We start from the raw sequence: 20,996 nt of genomic DNA, 5'->3' as shown, positions 1-20,996 counted from the left end.
GAAAATCTGGATCACGATCAGATCGTATTTGGCACTAAAAGGGTTAATTAAAGAAGGAAGCCTGCAGCCAACATACCACAATAAAAAAAGAGAGCTTGTCTGCTAAAAATGGCAGACAAAAGTTATCTGAATGGTCAGTTATGTCCTTTATAAATAACTGCATGAGAAATGCCATTTCACAGTTTTCTAAAAATTTGACCTAAAATGCTGGTCCACAAGTTAGGCCACTATTTTTATCCTAGGTATTAATGTATTCTGTAGCACTAAAATATGCAGTTCACCATGATATACACTTTTAGTTTGTTAAGCACCAAAAATAATAGAGAGAAATATAGAGCAAGTCAACTTTCTATAGCTCATGTTTCATCCATTACCACCACCACCACCACCACCACAAAATTAAGATTTTCCCTGAAGTTTAAAATACTCTGAAATATTTGTAACAATTTATGACAAAACCCACTGCCTCAGTAAAAGAATATAGGCTATTAAAATTGCAGGTCATAAGCATGCGAAAGTTCTAATCTTTCAAAATTTAAGTAAATCTAGATCCTAAAAACATTACCTCACTCTAGTGGAGACTCAGGCAGATACAATGGATTCTCTTTGGGGGGGGGGGGGGGGGGGTGAAAGTAATATCTTTTTACTGGCATCTGAAAGATGATACTCACAGCAAATTAAACAACAAAAATGAAATTTGATAACATGCTTGAAACCTCAATTTCTTGTAGCATAGAACTAAGTACACATGCACACACAATATGTATGCATTTGAGTGATACATAAATATAATCTGCCAGGAGGAAAGTAGACATATAGTATCTCCTGCTTCTTCAGTTTTAAAATCGTGCTGCTCATCAAATTACACACAAGTGAACTGTAATAGGGAACTCTAATACTCTTTCAGAAACAAAAAATATACCACATTTTTAAGAAAAATGACAATAGGTACACAATATCTTATGATGCGATCTGAATTCATTCAGAGACCTTGAGATTCAACATCATTCCTACCATACCATTGTTACAAAGAATTGGAAGATAAATTTAAATGCAAGGCTAAGCACAAATAATAAAGAAAAAGAGTTGTTTGGATCTTGTGAGTAATTTAGGCAGTTATGTGGCATTTGTGTTGGCTGGTACATCTCACTGATACAAGCCCACTGCAGCAATAAATAAATCAGAAGGCAACGAATACCAACAAAAGTGGAATGCAAAAGCTTTGGACAAGCAGTAAAAGGTAGCATTGAAGCAACAGTAGTGATGTTACAAATGTCCTCAGTGTGTAGACAAGCAACCTGTGATACTATGTTTACAGGTACGTAATGTACCCATTCATTGATCATCATCGTATTGAGTTTTTCTGTGAAGGAGAGTGCATAACTCATGTTGAGAGAGTGAATATCAACCATGTAAAGTTGAAATGTGGCAAAAACAAAGTGGGCCACAGTACATGTCAGCCACAACTCTATAAATTTTTTAGCACAAACATTGAAAGGAGTAAAGGCAGACAATTAGCATATAGCTGAGGCACTCAGCATACATAAATTAGGTTTGTAATTTGAAGTTAACTCCCGTTCTCTCTCTCTCTCTCTCTCTCTCTCTCTCTCTCTCTCTCTCTCTCTCTCTTCTCTCTCTCTAATTTTTGAATTATTTGTTTCACACCCAGTACTTCAAACTTCTGCATTAATTTTTGAATACACCCAATTCAGATGAGGTTTTGGATCTAATTTACACCAGGACAGCAATTCTAATTAACTGTAAATGAGGTTCTCCTGCCATAGTTGAAAAAGCATTCAACTTAAGTATTGTAAAAGAAATTAGAAAGCCAATAATGCTAATTCTTTCCTTCAATCATTCAAGTAATGATAATACATTATCACTTAAAAGCCGAAACTAATTGATTTTCATCTGAAGAAACACATTCAAGTACAAATAAAAATTGTATATAGGCACTCTCATAACCTTACAAATTTATAACTGTAAGGCCAAAACCACGAAATACAAACATTATATGCATTCAGCAAGTTTCCAATACATTTACGCAACAGGAAATTGGGTCACATGCTACAGCACGCGTATCTAGTATGTTATAAAACGCCGCACATAAAAACGGAATTTTTCAGTGATCATACCTCAGGTTCTACAGGTGATAAGAATGTAGAGTCAAGTGTTTTGCATAACCCTTGGGCTAGGGACCATTTGTATATCCATCAGAAGGATCATCTTAGTGTCACTACCCTAGAATACAGGGTCAATGTATGAATATTACACACTTACTCCTGCTCAGGCAAATTGAGAAGATCAGTTGGTTCTTTTTGGGTTTGATGTGGTCTATGGTGGGCCTGATGGGACTTATGGAGGCACCATTAGTTCCTCGGGAAACACCATGGAAAGGATGCCCTTACTACATTTTTGCCATCACCAGTGGACCAATACCCAGCCAAGGATTCCAAGACGGATATGCACAGCAAATGACTGAAATTTTCACAATACATTCTGAAGATCCTGATATTGAAGAACCTTGAAAATTTTCTTGATATCTTCATTGGTTTTCAAGTTACGGATGTTCAAAGTTACCCTATTTCTACACCTAAAATTCTGTATGACATAAAATATAAATAATATATAACAGAAGTAAATTACTCGAATTTTAACAGTAAATTCTCTGGGCTTTCATCTACAAATGTCATCTCCCTGTTTTCAAAAATCTTTATCCATTATCAAGAAACACCCCAAAAGCTTGTTTTTTGGGTACTAAAACCCAGCTGTGGATTCAGACAGCTATGCACAGCAAATGGCTGTAATTTTTATGTAGTATTCCTAAGATCCTAAGCTCTAACACCTTGAAAATTTTTTTCATGTCTTTATCTGTTTCCAAGATCCAGAGGCTAATAGTTATCCTACTTTTACACATAAAATAAGCACATAAAATCTGGCCTGAAGCAAAAACATAGTTTACAAAGTGACATAGTATGGAAAAATATTGTGTAAAGTATCTTTGTTATCATCTGGGAACCCCACGTTGTAGCACTAAAGCACATGCAAAACTTCTGTACACATAAAATCTGGTCCGAGATGTAAAATTAGTGTTGCATTATTTCAATTTCACATGAGTAAATTATATAAATTTTACTGACCAATACATTTCTTTTCATACGCGTTCCATGCCCTGCTGCAACAGGGAAAAGAAGAGGACCACTGGAAAAAAAGCTCCTAGTGGAGGACAAAAAATGTGAACACATTCCTGTTTACATAAAACACTGAATGAAAAGTGATTTACCATCTGTCTAATTCTACTTTTCTCAGCACCTTCAAAAATCTTCCCAAAAATTTTGGCATGAAAACATATTCACATGCAGTGGCAAGAAGACGGAAAAGTAATAAGCAGGTGAGAGCAAGTGATAATAAAAGACAGAGTATACAGGGTGTCTGTGGAGGAAAGGTCAATATTTTGAACAGTAATAGTAGAAGTAATTCTGAACAAAAAATGTTATATGAACACAGATCCGCAAATGCTTCATTAGGGAGGTATGGGTATTGAAAGGAAATTTAATTCTGCAAAATTAATGTGCACATCGTAAACATAGAGGGTGTTTCACTAAATGTGTTTGCCTCTGTAAGTTACGAAGTAATAGGTGACAGAAATACTTATTGTGGTAGGTCACCATAAGAAACGGTACACTGTCTGCGGAGCTATGAACATAGTTTATTGTGTTATTATCCAAAGATTTACAGCAAATAGATACAATTTTTAAAATGGAACAATAGTTGTTTCTATCATGCACTAGAATCAGTAACACCAGCTGTGTATACATCAATTTAAATTACATTCCTATCACTTTTGGTTTGGGAGCTACAACCCTTCAAAGTTTCAGGGACCATCTCAACAACACCTACCCTAATCCCTGGACTGGCCATGGCGGTGCTATTAACTGACCTCCAAGATCACCTGACCTTACACCTTTAGATTCCTGTTTATGGGGTTGGATGAAATCAGAGGTGCACAAAGTGAAGGTAAATACATGAGATGAACTGCTTCATTGCATGATGGATGCTGCTGAATTGATTAGGAACCAACCACAGGCAACTGAACAAGTAACACAACATGTTATTGCTAGAGCGCAAAAGGGCATTGACATTCATCGTGGGATATTCGAACCTGTTCTGTGAACTGTACAACATCTGTACGATAAGTGTTAAAGCCGTTTGTAAATGACGTGGTACATCTGTTTCAACCAAATGCATGTAACATGCATGTTGTAATGCATTATGTACTAAATGCAAAGTAAATAAACATTATGTAAAATGTGTAACATAACTGTACTTCTCTGTTACATTGTTTTCAAGAACATCACATTACAGTCCAATTGTATTATGTATACGTTCTTGTTGTGCACATCAGTTTTACAAAATGAAAGTTCCTTTCAATGCCCATACCTCCATAATGAAGCATTTGTGGACCTATGTTCAGATAATGTTTTTTGTTCAGAATTACTTATACTATCACTGTGTAGAATATTGACCTTTACTCCCCAAACACCCTTTATGTCAATGACAATTAGAGGGTGGGGGGAGCGAGGGGGGGGGGGGGAGAGAGAGAGAGAGAGAGAGAGAGAGAGAGAGAGAGAGATCCAGCTCTGCTGTATGGTTAAATTATGGCATAGAGACACTAGCAATAGAAAGGGGTGAATGAGTAGCAGTAAAAGAGAGCAAGAATGACACAGTGAGAATGAGAAGAAACTGTGGTAGTAGGAAAGAACAAAGGGGACCATGGCTGTGACACAGGAGACGATGACAGTAACACATGAAGAGATAAGGACAATGAGTTGGGCTGAATGAGTGAGAAAGGGCAACTAGCAGTGGATAGGTATGGGTGCCTTGCAACGATGGACTAGTGGGTGTGAGATAGGGAAGCTTGTGGGAGTTTGAGGTGGGTTGCATGTTAAAATAAGTGCGAATCTATTCCCATTCCAAAATTTTTGGGAAAATTTTTAAAGGTGCTGAGAAAGGTAGAATGAGGCAGCTTGTACATCACTTTTCAGTCGGAGTCTTTTAAACAAACAGGAGCATATTCATATTTTGTGCTCCAATAGGGGAATTTTTCCACTGGTAATTACTTCTTTCTAAAGCTGTAAGGTGTGTGTGTGTGTGTGTGTGTGTGTGTGTGTGTGTGTGTGTGTGTGTGTGTGTGTGTGTGTGTGTGTGTGTAGTACAGAGGGAAGAGGGCGCACAAACAAACGCATGTACTTAGCAGTTAGTAGTGCAGAATTAAATGATATGATGTATTGGGAAGAAGATGCAACAGTACATTATTCCTAAATGCAAAACAAAACTTAAGAGATCACCCATTAACTTCACTGTGAACAACTGGGAGTGCTACAGATGCGGGTAACTTTACACAGCCATAAAAGTGATACTTTTCATTCCACTACCACTACCATTACACATCACATGCTTGAAACAAAGTAACAACTTACTGTATGATATTTGTGGAGATAATCTCTCTGGGGTGAGTGATGAGACTTTGGCGTGGATCGACCACTAAGTGGTGGTGATGTGCGCTCAAAACTACGGCCCCGAGCCAAGAGGTTCATGTGCTCCAAGCTCCCAACACGTGACTCAAGTTCTTCAGCACGTGCCTCTGTGCTTTGTTTCTCTTCTTGTATAAGTCTGAAATGCAATACAAATAATTTCTAACACAAATACAAACAAACCAGTAACAGAATGTAAATCTGACTCACAAAATTACAAAAGCTTCTGATGATTTTTTTCAGATTTTTTCTATATTTCTGCAAGTAAACATGAAGAAACTGGATGTTCAACATCCCATTAAAGTCTGCAAAAGACAAAAGTAGAAATTGGCTTCATCTCTGTTTGTAATTGACCCTACTGCTGTGACAGTGCCACGACATTTAACAGTGCCGCCACGACAGTACGCGCAAACGGCGATAGAGGCGCTCCGGAACTTGGCTGAGTGCGGGAGCGCCACCTAGCTACGAACGGCGCCGGCCGCATGTCACGGCACGGCAGTCGAATGAGAGATACTGAGTTGTTATCATGTAACCAGCTATTGTTCATAAGTGAGTGTGTTTGAATATCCATGCAATTATTGGTGATTAAAGGTTATAAAACTTTTTGGCGACGAGGTCAGATATTTTCACAGCGTTGTGGATTTGTGTGTTCATGGCGGGGCAGACATGAAACAGCTTATGCAAGAGCTCATTGAACAACAAACACAGCTGACGGCTGCTATTCAGGCGCTGTCGACGTCGCTTACTCATCGTCTGTCTTCCTCTTCTCCGTCTCCATTCCCTCCTTATGACGAGGCCGCTGAAGACTGGGAGGATTATGAGAAGCGTTTGCGGCAACACTTCTTGGCTTTTGGCATTGTCGACGCTCCTATGTGTAAGTCGTTATTTCTGTCTTGGATTTCCCCACGGATCTATCAGCTGCAGCTGCTATCTCAGTTAGCCCCTTTGTGGGAACCAGCCTCCCTGTCCTTCCAAGAAATGTGTGACTTATTGTCTAACTATTACCGCAAAAATACCCACGTTGTCACCGCCCGCGTGGCGTTCTACCGGTGTCGTAAACAGCCCCATGAATCTTACCGGGCTTGAGCGGCGGAACTACACGGTCTGAGTAGGAAATGTCAGCTTGTCACGGACACTCATCATGAGTCTTATGCTGATTCAATGGTTAGGGATGCTATTCTACGGCTTGCTCCTGATAAAGAAGTTTGGCAACGTGCCCTACAACTGCCAAACCCGTTGTTGTCGGAAGTTCTAAGCATCGCTCAATCCTTTGAAGTGTCTCACGCTGCTGGCGCACAAATAGACGCGTGGTGTGATGTAGGCGCTGTACAGTCAACTTTCAACACGGACAATTTGCCTGTTTCACAGGAGAACGAAGATGTGGCGGTGGTTCACTCGCGTAAAAAACGTCGCGTTGGGCCGCAACGCTCACAGCGAAAACAGCAACCACAGAAGCAGGTTCGTTCCACACTTCCTTCTTGTCCACGTTGTTTTGTACAGCATGACAGGGCCGCATGTCCAAAACGTTGGGCTACATGTAATTCATGTAGAAAAAAAGGCCACATTGCTTCTGTGTATCAGTCCTCTAAAGTTCCTGTCGACGAGGACGAGGCATAGGACATGGATGTTAACTGTGTGCTTTCTCAAACAAATAAGTTGTTTGTTACTGTTCGTGTTCTGGATAAAGACATTTGCGTGCAAGTGGACACTGGCTCTGCAGTAACTCTCATTAACTCTCGAACGTATTTGGAGTTGGGCTCCCCTCCCTTGTCTCCAATTACGCGAAATCTGAGAACTTATAATAAACAGAAAATTCCTATCATTGGTCAGTTTGATGCTTCCACTGCCTACAAGTCTGTTGTTAGGCCCCTCACGTTTTATGTGGTGGATCATGAGGGCACTGAAAATCTGTTCGGTTATGATGCTTTCCAGGTGTTCGGGTTCTCCATTGATGATGATGTGCACCTCATATCTGAGGATATTCTGTATCAACAGCTGGATGGATTGTGTTCTGAATTTTCGTCCGTGTTCTCTGCTGGTCTGGGTCATGCCCTGCTGGTCTGGGTCGTGCCAAGGATTTTGAAGCCCACATTACTCTTAAACCTACAGCTCGCCCTAAGTTTTTCTGGGCACGCCCTATTCCGGTGGCGTTGCGTGCACCTGTCAAGGCTGAGATAGACAGGTTAACAGCTTCAGGGATTCTCCCTCCTGTTACCTCTAGCGAATGGGCAACGCCAATCGTGGTGGTTTCTAAACCAAACGGGAGTCTGCGACTGTGTGTTGATTTTAAAGCCACCGTCAACGCTCAGAGCCTCATTGACACTTATCCTCTTCCCTGTCCTGAGGAGTTATTTACCAAGCTCGCTGGGGGCCAGTTCTTTTCCAAACTTGACTTATCGGAGGCGTACCATCAGTTGCCGTTGGATGCTTCTTCCAAGGAATTTCTCGTCATCAACACTCCTTGTGGGTTGTATCAGTACCAGCGGTTACCATTTGGCGTCGCTAGCGCACCGGCCATTTTTCAGCAGTTTTTGGAACAGCTCATGGCTTCCGTTCCCGCCTGCATCATCTATCTGGATGACATTGTTGTCACGGGGGCCTCCACTGAGGAGCACCTTCGCAATTTGCGTTCACTGTTTCGGGTTTTGCATTCGGCTGGGTTGAAGTGCAATCTGGACAAGTCACAGTTCTTCCAACCCTCCATTGTGTATCTTGGTTTCCACTTGTCCCGTGAGGGTATACGTCCTCTACGTCAGCACGTTGCGGCCATTAACGCTCTACCCCGGCCGTCTACGGTCAAAGAACTTCAGGCGTTTCTAGGCAAGATTGCTTATTATCACAAATTCATTCCATCCGCGGTGGCGGTAGCTCATCCTCTGCATCAGCTGTTACGCAAAAACGTCCCTTTCTGTTGGTCCGACGAGTGTGAGCAGGCTTTTGTCCGCCTGAAGGCTCATTTGCAGTGGGCGCCTTGTCTTGCCACATTCCGTCCGGGTCAGCACTTGGTTCTGGCGACTGACGCGTCACAGTATGGCCTAGGGGCTGTTCTCGCCCATCGGTATCAGGACGGGTCGGAATGACACAAATACAAGCAAACCAGTAACATAATGTAAATCTGACTCACAAAATTACAAAAGCTTCTGATGATTTTTTCAGATTTTTTCTATATTTCTGCAAGTAAACATGAAGAAACTGGATGTTCAACATCCCATTAAAGTCTGCAAAAGACAAAAGTAGAAATTGGCTTCATCTCTGTTTGTAATTGACCCTACTGCTGTGACAGTGCCACGACATTTAACAGTACCGCCATGACAGTACGCGCAAACGGCGATAGAAGTGCTCCGCAACTCGGCTGAGCGCGGGAGCGCCACCTAGCTACGACCGGCGCCGGCCGCATGTCACGGCACGGCAGTCGAATGAGAGATACTGAGTTGTTATCATGTAACCAGCTATTGTTCATAAGTGAGTGTGTTTGAATATCCACGCAATTATTGGTTATTAAAGGTTATAACACCTACCACCATTTGGCTGATGTGATTTACCTTTTGAGGACTTTTTATATTATTATTTCCATTTCTGTGGTGTGCCAAGCTTCTGGTATGTCCTCGTTTCAAGCTTAAATTTAGTGTTAAACTATAATTTTATGAACACTGAAATGACAGTACACAATATTAGTCACATTATTTAACCATACTTGAATGTTTTATGGATTAAACACAACCAAACAAACAACATACTGAATGTTTCATTCATCAGCATCTGTTTTGTATCCATGTATTTGTTTTTTGCATGGAATACAGCAATAGCTGTTATCAAATCCATTAAGACATGGCATTATTTAGCTCACTGTTCTAACTCCCTTATTCTGAGTTACTAGGAACCATATCTAAAAATGTCGACATCTATAAATGACTGCTGTGGATTGCTTTCCAAAGCATGTGCTGCATGAAGTACATCTGTTAGTGTTTATTTTTCTGACGTATTTGCATGTCACACTCTTTCCACTTTTGTCTAATAACCGTCCCTCAGCCTCTGTCTCTCTTTTTGGGACATGTGAAATGTCATAGAAGAATTGAAACATGTGCAAGAAGTGTCTGAGTAATCATTTCTGCAAGACGAAGTTTCATACGAAAGAACAACAATTTTTTTCCAAATATATCATTTTATCAGATTTTACATTGTTTTCCTACCTTCATGAACCATAGACGTTGCCAAGGTGGGAGGCTTGTGTGGTTCATAGTATACGTGCAACGACATTAGAGGGGTATCTGTGGAGAGGTGAGACTAACATAAGGTTTTTGAAGACAGGCAGCAGCTTTTTCACTTGCTCCAGGGGCAACAGTCTGGATGACTGACTGATCTGATCTTGTAACATCAGACAACAAGGCCTTGCTGTGCTTGTACTGCGAATGGGTAAAAGCAAAGAAAAATTACAGTTGTTATTTTTCTCAAAGACATCCATCTCTGCTGTATGGTAAAATGATGGCATTCTCTTGGATAAAATTTAAAAAGCGAAATGGATCAGCTAAAGTTAGATATAGTGGGAATTAGTGAAGTTCAGTGGCAGGATGAACAGAACTTCTGGGCAGGTGAGTACAGGGCCTAAATACAAAATCATATAGGGGTAATGCAAGAGTAGGTCTAATAATGAATAAGGAAATAATGATGTTGGTAAGTTTCTATGAACAGAATATCGAACATATTACCCTAGCCAAGTTAGACACAAAGCCAATGCCCACCACAGTAGTACAAGTTCATATGCCAACCTGTTATGCAGATGATGATGATGATGATGATGATTAAATTGGAAAAAAAGTATTAAGAGGTAAAAGAAATTATTCAGTTAGTTAAAGAAGAGGAAAACTTAACTGTCATGGGGGACTGGGATTCGACAGTGGGAAAAGATTGAAAACCAAAAGTAGTATAATAATATGGACTGGGGGAAAGTAATGAAAGAAGAAGGCAACTGGCAGAATTTTGAAAGGAGCATAATTTAATTATTGCTAACATTTAATTTAAGAATTATGAAACGTAGAAAAGACTTTGACACCCTGGAAGGTTTCAGGTTGATTATATTATGGTTAGAGGCATATTCTGAAACAATATTTTAAACTGTAAATGGACCATCACACTCTCACTATTTATTGTGCAATAATATTGTGTCAATATATTTTGCAAAAGTGTGAGGCTAAGAAACAACACAATATTATTGTGCAATATTTATGCCTGGGAAGGTAGAACTCTGCTTTCATGGTGAACATGTCAACATTTGATTATCTAGAACTCCAATGCATTCGCTGTGTACTGCAAAAAGAAAAAGGGCAAGAGAAGTGGTAATGGGCAAAAAAGTGACTTGGAAGGCATTCTGCACAGGGTCAAACTAACATGCGAAGAGAACTAGCACAGAGACAGATGCCTATCAGAATATTTTAACAATGAACAAGGAATCATTCAACAAATTCATGAACTTCATTACAGCTTACATACAGAGAAAAGATATTGTTTGTACAATCATCATATTTCACTTTCCACAATGCTGGAAGCATTGTGATTCCAATTCCAAAGGAAAGATGTGCTGACAGTGGGAATATTGCCAAACTATCAGTTCAGCACATCATGGTTGCAGAATTCTGACACAAATTATTTATAGAAGAATGGAAAGACTGATGGAAAACAGCCTCAGGAGAGATCAGTTTGGGTTTCGGAGAAATGTAGTAATATGCGAGGCAATACTGACCCTGTGACTTATCTTTCAAGACAGATTAAATAAAGGCAAACCTACATTTACAGCATTTGTAGACTTACAGAAAGGTTTTGGCAATCATGAATAGAATACACTCTTTGAAATTCTAAAGGTAGAAGGGGTAAAAAAACATGGTGTGAAAGTTTATTTATGTATATACAGAAACCGTACAGCAGTTGTAAGGGGCGAAGAGCATGAAAGGGAAGCAGTGGTTTGGAAGGGATTGAGACAGGGTTGTAGCCTAGCCCTGAACTTATTCAATCTGTACACTGAACAAGCAGCAAAGGAAACAAAAGAAAAATTTTGGGAAGGAATAAAGTACAGGAAGAAGTAATAAAACAACCTATGAGGTTTGCTGATGACACTGTAATCCTCTTCGAGACACCAAAGGATTTGGAAGAGCAGTTTAATGGAATTGACAGTTTCAGTATGGAGGACATAATTTGAGCAGCAACAAAACATAAAACATGGGTAATGGAATGTAACTGAATTAAATCAGGCAGTTCTGAGGGATTTAGATTATGAAATGAAACACTAAAAGTAGTAGAAGAGATTTGCTACTTTGGAAATAAAATAGCTGATGATGGCTGAAGTAGATAGGATATAAAATGTAGACTGGCAATGGCAAGAAAAGCAATTCTGAAGAAGATAAATTTGTTAACATCTCAAATGAGTTTAAATGTTAGGAAGTCTCTTCTGAAGATATTTTTCTGCAGTGCTGCATTGTACAGAAATCAAATGTGGACAATGAACAGTTCAGACAAGAAGAGAGAATAAAATCTTCCAAGAATGCTGAAGATTAGATGGGTAGATAACATAAATATTGAGGTGGTACTGAATCGATTTCATGAGAAAAGAAATCTGTGGCACAACTTGACTAAAAGAAAGGATTGTTTGATAGCACATGTTCTGAGACATCAAGGAATAATCAACTTAGTACTTGAGGGAAGTGTGATGGATAAAAATTGTACAGGAAGACCAAAGGATGAATACAGTAAGTAGGTTCAAAACAAATGTAGGTTGCAGCTATTATTTGGAGATTAAGAGGCTTGCACAGGCTTTGAAGTGAAGACCACAACAACAACATATTGTTTTTATTTGTAAAATGAATCACTTAATCATTTATTACCACTATATGAAAGAACACACAGAATTTTTCCTTCTGAAGAGATAATCTATATCCCTGTAATTTCATAAACTGCCTTTACTCTGGCACCAATTTTGATGAATCCAGATTGAAATTTTCACTCTGCTGCAGAGTGTGCTGTGATATGAAACTTCCTGGCACACTAAAACCATGTGCCAGACCTAGAACTCGGGACCTTTTCTTTTTGTGAACAAGTGCTCTACCAACTGAGCTACCCAAGCATGACTCACAACCTGTCCTCACAGCTTTACTTCTGCCAGTACCTCATCACCTACATTCCAAACTTCATAGGAGTTCTCTTGTGAAACTTGCAGGACTAGCATTTCAGAAAGAAAGGATATTGTAGCAGAGTGTGAACTGATATGAAACTTCCTGGCAGATTATAACTGAGTGCTGGACCAAGACTCAAACTCACGACCTTTGTCTTTTTCTGGCAAGTGTTCTACTAACTGAGCTACCCAAGCTAAGCCATGTCTCCATAATATCCTTTCTTCCAGGAGTGCTAGACCTCCAAGTTCCATAGGAGAACTTCTGTGAAGTTTGGAAGGTAGGAGATGAGGTACTAACAGAAGTAAAGCTGTGAGGATAAGTCTTGAGTTGTCCTTGAGTAGCTCAGTTGGCAGAGCACTTGCCCACAAAAGGCAAAGGTCTTGAGTTTGAATCTCAGTCCGGCACACAGTATTTATCTGCCAAGAAGTTTCAACTTTGATGAAGCTTGCAATGGCATAAAGATAATATACACATTCATGTATTAACACACCATGATACACAATTGTTTAGCAGTGTTGATAGTCTTGTTTATTTTGTGATAATGTAGTGTAGTCATTGCTAGAAACAGAAGAACTGAGCATGGACTTTAGTAGACTGATGTGAACAAAATGCAACTAACAATCTAATACAGGAGAGATGGATATGAATAATGAGACTGAAGACACTTCATGATATTTCATATTCACTGTACAGCAGTATCGCACAGAACACCATATCCTTGTAACACTTTGTTTGGTTCTAAGATATGCTTTCCACACTGATTCTTATATGTACCTTACAAGACAACAACGATTTGTCTTGTTAAAGCTGAATATGGCTATCAACTAGTAATGTCACACCATGTTACATTGTACTGAGCACAAAACAGCGTCCTTCAGAAAATTTCTATCCACATACAATATACACTCCTGGAAATGGAAAAAAGAACACATTGACACCGGTGTGTCAGACCCACCATACTTGCTCCGGACACTGCGAGAGGGCTGTACAAGCAATGACCACACGCACGGCACAGCGGACACACCAGGAACCGCGGTGTTGGCCGTCGAATGGCGCTAACTGCGCAGCATTTGTGCACCGCCGCCGTCAGTGTCAGCCAGTTTGCCGTGGCATACGGAGCTCCATCGCAGTCTTTAACACTGGTAGCATGCCGCGACAGCGTGGACGTGAACCGTATGTGCAGTTGACGGACTTTGAGCGAGGGCGTATAGTGGGCATGCGGGAGGCCGGGTGGACGTACCGCCGAATTGCTCAACACGTGGGGCGTGAGGTCTCCACAGTACATCGATGTTGTCGCCAGTGGTCGGCGGAAGGTGCACGTGCCCGTCGACCTGGGACCGGACCGCAGCGACGCACGGATGCACGCCAAGAACGTAGGATCCTACGCAGTGCCGTAGGGGACCGCACCGCCACTTCCCAGCAAATTAGGGACACTGTTGCTCCTGGGGTATCGGCGAGGACCATTCGCAACCGTCTCCATGAAGCTGGGCTACGGTCCCGCACACGGTTAGGCCGTCTTCCGCTCACGCCCCAACATCGTGCAGCCTGCCTCCAGTGGTGTCACGACAGGCGTGAATGGAGGGACGAATGGAGACGTGTCGTCTTCAGCGATGAGAGTCGCTTCTGCCTTGGTGCCAATGATGGTCGTATGCGTGTTTGGCGCCGTGCAGGTGAGCGCCACAATCAGGACTGCATACGACCGAGGCACACAGGGCCAACACCCGGCATCATGGTGTGGGGAGCGATCTCCTACACTGGCCGTACACCACTGGTGATCGTCGAGGGGACACTGAATAGTGCACGGTACATCCAAACCGTCATCGAAGCCATCGTTCTACCATTCCTAGACCGGCAAGGGAACTTGCTGTTCCAACAGGACAATGCACGTCCGCATGTATCCCGTGCCACCCAACGTGCTCTAGAAGGTGTAAGTCAACTACCCTGGCCAGCAAGATCTCCGGATCTGTCCCCCATTGAGCATGTTTGGGACTGGATGAAGCGTCGTCTCACGCGGTCTGCACGTCCAGCACGAACGCTGGTCCAACTGAGGCGCCAGGTGGAAATGGCATGGCAAGCCGTTCCACAGGACTACATCCAGCATCTCTACGATCGTCTCCATGGGAGAATAGCAGCCTGCATTGCTGCGAAAGGTGGATATACACTGTACTAGTGCCGACATTGTGCATGCTCTGTTGCCTGTGTCTATGTGCCTGTGGTTCTGTCAATGTGATCATGTGATGTATCTGACCCCAGGAATGTGTCAATAAAGTTTCCCCTTCCTGGGACAATGAATTCACGGTGTTCTTATTTCAATTTCCAGGAGTGTATATACTAACAATGAATACACAAATAAGATCTGTCCCCACACAAAGCAGGCAATGCTATAGCAGAAAATATCCTTCCCAGATGGTAAACCAGAACTATCATTTTGACTCTTTACCTTTACAATCCCTAATGCTGTTATTCTTTGAACACATGGTTGTAACTGACATTGATTTATTTACTGCCTCATTTTTGCCATTCCAACAAAATAGTATTTTACTGTTACACTTCAGATTCCCTTTCTTCAGTGTATCTTCTATTATTTTTGACTTCCTAATTTCATATTATTTGCATATACATTGAGAAAGTGTAACTGGATTGATTCTCAATAAAATGACCAATATGCTATAGTTTTTGGTGAGATTAAGATAAAAAAAAAAGGAAGGATACAGAGCACACTGTGACAGACAAGGAAGGGGACTTGAACATCACTCTTCATGAATACAAGTACAGTGCATTACCTAATGTTCTACATCTCATGTGGAAAGTTAAGCAGACCTCACCCCTCACTCTCTCTCATTCACTTAGAGAAAATTCACATTCACATTTTTGTGTAAATAATTGTTCTAAGTGAATCATCTGTTGTAATTTCATTTCAAACTGTAATTAACCTATGGAGTAATGCACAGTAATATAGTATTCTGCAACAGAATAAAGCTAAAAAAACACTAAATGTCACACTGCAGTTTCCAGCTGGTCACAATTTTAGTGTGTGTGTGTGTGTGTGTGTGTGTGTGTGTGTGTGTGAGTGAGAGAGAGAGAGAGAGAGAGAGAGAGAGAGAGAGAGAGAGAGAGAGACTAATACAAAACTCAAGGAGTTTTGGGTGTAAGAAGTTAGTTTGTTGCTCAGCTCTGGTGAATGAGTGTATTTCATTTGTTTTCAGTTACCAGAACAGTTGTTCAAAATACACTCTGTTACTAGAAGTGAGTAATTTCAAAAGTAAAAATATAATATTAATGGAAAAGTTTCCTTTATCAAACAGAATAGTAGCATTAAAAGATATATATGGAGAAGTGGAAATTTATTCCACTATTTCTTTGCAAGACTTATTACCACTATTATCATACCAATCACACTAATTTTCCATTAAATGTATAACCCCCCCCCCCCCCCCCTCACAATGCGCCCCATGCCTCCACAACACTTACATGAAAGTAAAATAAACTCCATAACACTATCATACTGACTGTCATACTATATGACATTGGCCGGCTGAGTGATCATTTCATTTCATCTTCTGCATGAGGTCTCACTTGAATGCATTACAGATGTGGAAAGAGAGAGTGTATACATATACGTGTGTGTGTGTGTAAGGAGGTGAGGATGTAAAATAGTCTGGATATATCAATCCTTGTCATTGATGAAAGCTTCCCCTATTGTACGCATGGTGTTCAATGGAACCCATTTTATTCTATGTTAAATTCTTTGGTAGTATATAAGGTTCAACCAAATTTTCAATATCCTACTTAAAAGTGCTGGCCACTTAGCTATGGATGTTTATAAAACATTTATGCAGTTCTATTTAAATGCATATTGTGCCTTCTTGTCAGCATCCCACATTAAAATTACTGTCTCTGATTGGTGAGTCACTTCAAAGTACTAATAGTTATAAGTTTGCATGTTCAATGGATCAATATTACACATCATTCTTGGTTAGACATACGAGATGCAAATTATTCACATAACTGCCTCAAATTTTTTTCCAGTGCTTTGTACTTAATCATGTTCGATTCTCTCTCTCTCTCTCTCACTCGCTCTCTCTCTCAAAAATAAATAAATAAATAAATAAATACACATTGGAAATTTGTAAATGGAGTAGCAAGAGTTATCATGCAGATATGATTTCATGTAAGTCTGCAGGCCTTTGTGGTCACTGTCATTAAAGTTAAAATTTTCTGGGTTGTTAGGCCACATCATATTTCCTCTAAAATAATCAATGTTTTGACCCCTCCGCTGGGATTTTCTTCAGGATCTTCTGGTGTCCGGTGTTCTAGGGATAGTGGACACTGGAAGATCCTGAAGAAGATCCCAGCAGAGGGTCGAAATGTCAATTACTTTAGAGGAAATATGACAGGGCCTAACAACTCAAAAGATTTTAAGTTTAGATATGATTTCAGTTTGTGTTTGAAGTTGATTTTGTCATCTATTAAATTCTTTACATCACTGGGTAGGGGATCAAAAACCTTTAATGGCTGAATACCTCACTCCCATCTGCGCCACACTACGGATGAGCAGTGGGTACTGTAAAGTCATTTCTCCTTTTAGCATTACGTCTGTGAATGTTATGTTGTTTTCAAACTATAGCTGATTGTTAACAACCAACTCATAATGGAACAAATGTAGCATGCAACTGTTGTTAGTATGTCCTACTGTTTAAAAAGCTGTATAAAGCTTACCTTATTTCATTGTTGATAGCATCCAACTGCTCTTGTAACATCATTGCCAGAGTCTGAGCATCAGTATGTCCTGATGGAGAAAGTATTTCTGCAGCACTGAAGATGCTCTCATTGTCTTCACCTTCTGCATCACTCGAGGCATCAAATGCCTGCTGAACATTTGCCAAGACATGTGCCTGCTGCAATTTTTCCCAGTCTTGACAGATGCCCATTGATACCTAAACACAAAAATTGTGTTACTTTACAGAAACACAGTACCATCAGTGTAAATAATTTTCTTATTATGTTGCAAGTAAATAGGACAATCACATCAACTGCATTCTTTAGGTCTTTAAGATAATTAGATGTACAAGAAAACACATTATTTAAAGGTACTTTGAGAATACAGAAAGTAGATTTAAACAAATAAACTGGACTTCATGTCGGCAACCCTGCACAAGGCAAGACTGTAATTTTATGTCCATGGATCAGCAGGGGTTTAGAAAGCATCACTCGTGCAAAACTCAGCTTGCCCTATTCTCACAGGACATACAGCGAACTATGGATGAAGGGTAACAGGCAGATTCTATATTTATAGATTTCCAGAAAGCATTTGACATGGTGCCCCACTGCAGGCTGCTAACTAGGTGTGAGTATATGGAATAAGTTCACAGGTATGCGAGTGGCTCATAGACTTTTTAAGTAACAGAACCCAGTATGTTGTCCTTGATGGTGAGTGCCCCAGGGAAGTGCGATAGGACCACTGTTGTCCTCTATATAAATAAATGATTTGGCGGACAGGGTGGGCAGTAATCTGTGGGTGTTAGCTGATGATACTGTGGTGTACAGTAAGGTGTCGAAGTTCAGTGACTGCAGGAAGATACAACACAACTTAGACAAAATTTCTAGTTAGTGTGATGAATGGCAGCTAGCTCTAAATGTGGAAAAATGCAAGTTAATGTGGATGAATAGGAAGAACAAACCTGTATTGTTTGGATACAGTATTACTAACGTCCTGCTTGACACAGTCAAGTCATATAAATATTTGGGTGTAACGTTGCAAAGCGATATGAAATGCAACATGCATGTGAGAACTGTGGTAGGGAAGGCGAATGGATGACTTCGGTTTATTGGGAAAATTTTAGGAAAAAGTGGTTCAGCCATAAAGGAGACTGCATATAGCATGCTGGTGGGATCTATTCTTGCTTAAGCATTTGGGATCCGTATCATGTTGGACTGAAGGAAGACATTGAAGCATTCAGAGGCGGGCTGCTAGATTTGTTACCGATAGGTTTGAACAACATGCAAGTCATACAGAGATGCTTTAGGAACTAAATTGGAACTCTCTGGAGAGAAGGCAATGTTCTTTTCAAGAAACACTACTCAGAAAATTTAAGGAACTGGTATTTGAAGCAGACTGCCAAACAATTCTACTGCCACCAACATACATTGTGCATATGGACTATGAAGATAAGATTCAAGAAATCGGGGATAATTTGAACAAATATAGACAGTCGTTTCTCCCTCGCCCTATTTGCATGTGGAACAGAAAGGAAATGGCTAGTAGTGGTACAGAGTACCCTCCACCACACACTGCTGGTGGCTTGTGGCGTATCTATGTAAATGTAGATGTAGAAGAAGCATGAGTTATTGTATTCTAATAAAGATAAGTCATTTAGATTGTAGTAACAATTAATTTAGTACAGATTCCTCAATAAATGTGTGTGTTAGTGTGTTTTTTAAGCTTATTATTAAAGGTTTTAGTTTTTCTTATGTAATATACCAAAAAATGTGAAAAGATCATACAGTCAGGTTGTTGTATTTCTTTTTATGTTTGAATGCAGTAAACTTAGAGCATATCACTTAATTTTTCATTTCACTTTCCAGCAACTTAGCTAGAGTGCACTTCTGCATTATTTAGTTCACATTTGCAGGAAGTAGTGCAAATTTTACGTTGTTGATTCAGAAACTTTGTACTAGTAGTTTGTTTGCTTACAATTGCATAGTCCTAATTTTTGTAAACCTGTTTCTTATTTATTGGTAACTTAGTTAATTGCCTTATTGTTACTAAACTATTACACCTGGCATAAGTGAGAAGGGCCCCAACTTCCTGTAGAGCTGTTAGGTCCAGGCTTTGGTGATATGGGTGCCGTAGTTTTTACCATATGGGTGACTGTCATGGTATGGCAAGTGGGGAACTGTGTGAAGCTTTTCAGTAGTTTTGTAGGACATATACCAAAGATAGGAAAATAGTGGAAAAGGAGGGGAAAATTGCTGCCCTTCAGGCTGAATAATACAAGGCCAGGAAAGGTCTACGTCTACATAGATACTCTGCAAGCCACCTTAAAGTGCATGGTGGAGGGTACCCTGTATCCCTACTTGTCATTTCCCCTCCTGTCCCACTCGCAAATAGAGTGAGGGAAAAATGTCTGTCTGTAAGCCTCCGTATGAGCCCTAATTTTTCGTATCTTACCTTCGTGGTCCTTACGTGCGATGTATGTTGGCAGTCAGCTTGAAATGCCTGTTCTCTAAACTTCCTCAATAGTGTTTCCTGAAAAGAAGATCGCCTTCCCTCCAGGGATTCTCATTTGAGTTCCCAAAGCATCTCTGTAACACTTCAGTTTTGTTAGAACCTACCGGTAACAAACCTAGCAGCCCTCCTCTGAATTGTTTCGGTATCTTCCTTCAATCTGACCTGGTATGGATCCCAAACACTCTAGCACTACTCAAAAGTGGATCGCATAAGTATCCTATATGCAATCTCCTTTACAGGTGAACCACTCTTTCCCAAAATTTTCCCAATACACCAAAGAGATTTGTTCTTCCTACTCATCCCCATTAACTTACATTTTTCCACATTTAGGGCAAGCTGCCATTCATCACACTAACAGGAAATTTTGTCTAAGTAATCTTGTATCTTCCTACAGTCATTCAACTTCGACACCTTACTATACACCATATCATCATCAGCAAACAACCAGAGTGTGCTGCCCAACCTGAGAGATAACAGCAGCAGCACTATCACACTTCCTTGGGGCACTCCTGATGATATTCTTGTCTCGCCATTGAGGACAACATAACTGATTCTATTATCTAAGAAGTCTTTGAGTAACTCATATATTTTTTAACATATTCCATATGCTCATACCTTCATTAACAGCCTGCAATGGGGCACCATGTGACATGCTTTCCACAAATTGGTAAAACCATACTGATTCGTGGACATAAGTTGCTTAGTCTCAAGAAAATTTATTATATTCAAACTGAGAATGTGTTCAAGGATTCTACAGCGAACACAAGTTAGGGATATAGGTCTGTAATTTGCAGGTCCATTCTTTTACCTTTCTTATATACTGGAGTCATCGGCACTTTTTTTCCAATCACTTGGGACTCTGTGCTCGGCGGGAGGTTCACAATAAATGCAAGCTGGATAAGGGGTCAATGCTGTAGAGTACTCTTTGTAAAATCAAAGTGGAATTCCATCCAGACCTGGTGATTTATTTGTTTTCAAATCTTTATGCTGCTTCTCTGTGCCAGGTATGCTTGTTACTATGTCGTCCATACAGGAGTTTTGTCCAATGGTCAAATGACAGTATGTTTGTAC

General features: G+C 40.3%; 1 protein-coding gene across 1 annotated transcript in view; it reads right to left on the bottom strand.

Moving 5' to 3' along the window:
* Nucleotides 1-20,996, bottom strand: part of LOC124556050 (liprin-alpha-1) — a 406,425-nt gene that overhangs the window by 99,626 nt on the left and 285,803 nt on the right. Inside the window, exons 14-15 of the mRNA XM_047130083.1 lie at nucleotides 17,414-17,631; nucleotides 5,481-5,673 (exon numbers count right to left, since the gene is read on the bottom strand). Of these exons, the coding sequence (XP_046986039.1) occupies nucleotides 5,481-5,673; nucleotides 17,414-17,631 (411 nt within the window). The remainder of the gene's footprint in view (nucleotides 1-5,480; nucleotides 5,674-17,413; nucleotides 17,632-20,996) is intronic.

This window comes from Schistocerca americana, chromosome X, assembly GCF_021461395.2.
Source record: "Schistocerca americana isolate TAMUIC-IGC-003095 chromosome X, iqSchAmer2.1, whole genome shotgun sequence".
Lineage (NCBI taxonomy): Eukaryota > Metazoa > Arthropoda > Insecta > Orthoptera > Acrididae > Schistocerca > Schistocerca americana.
This window is presented reverse-complemented; position numbering and strand designations above follow the sequence as displayed.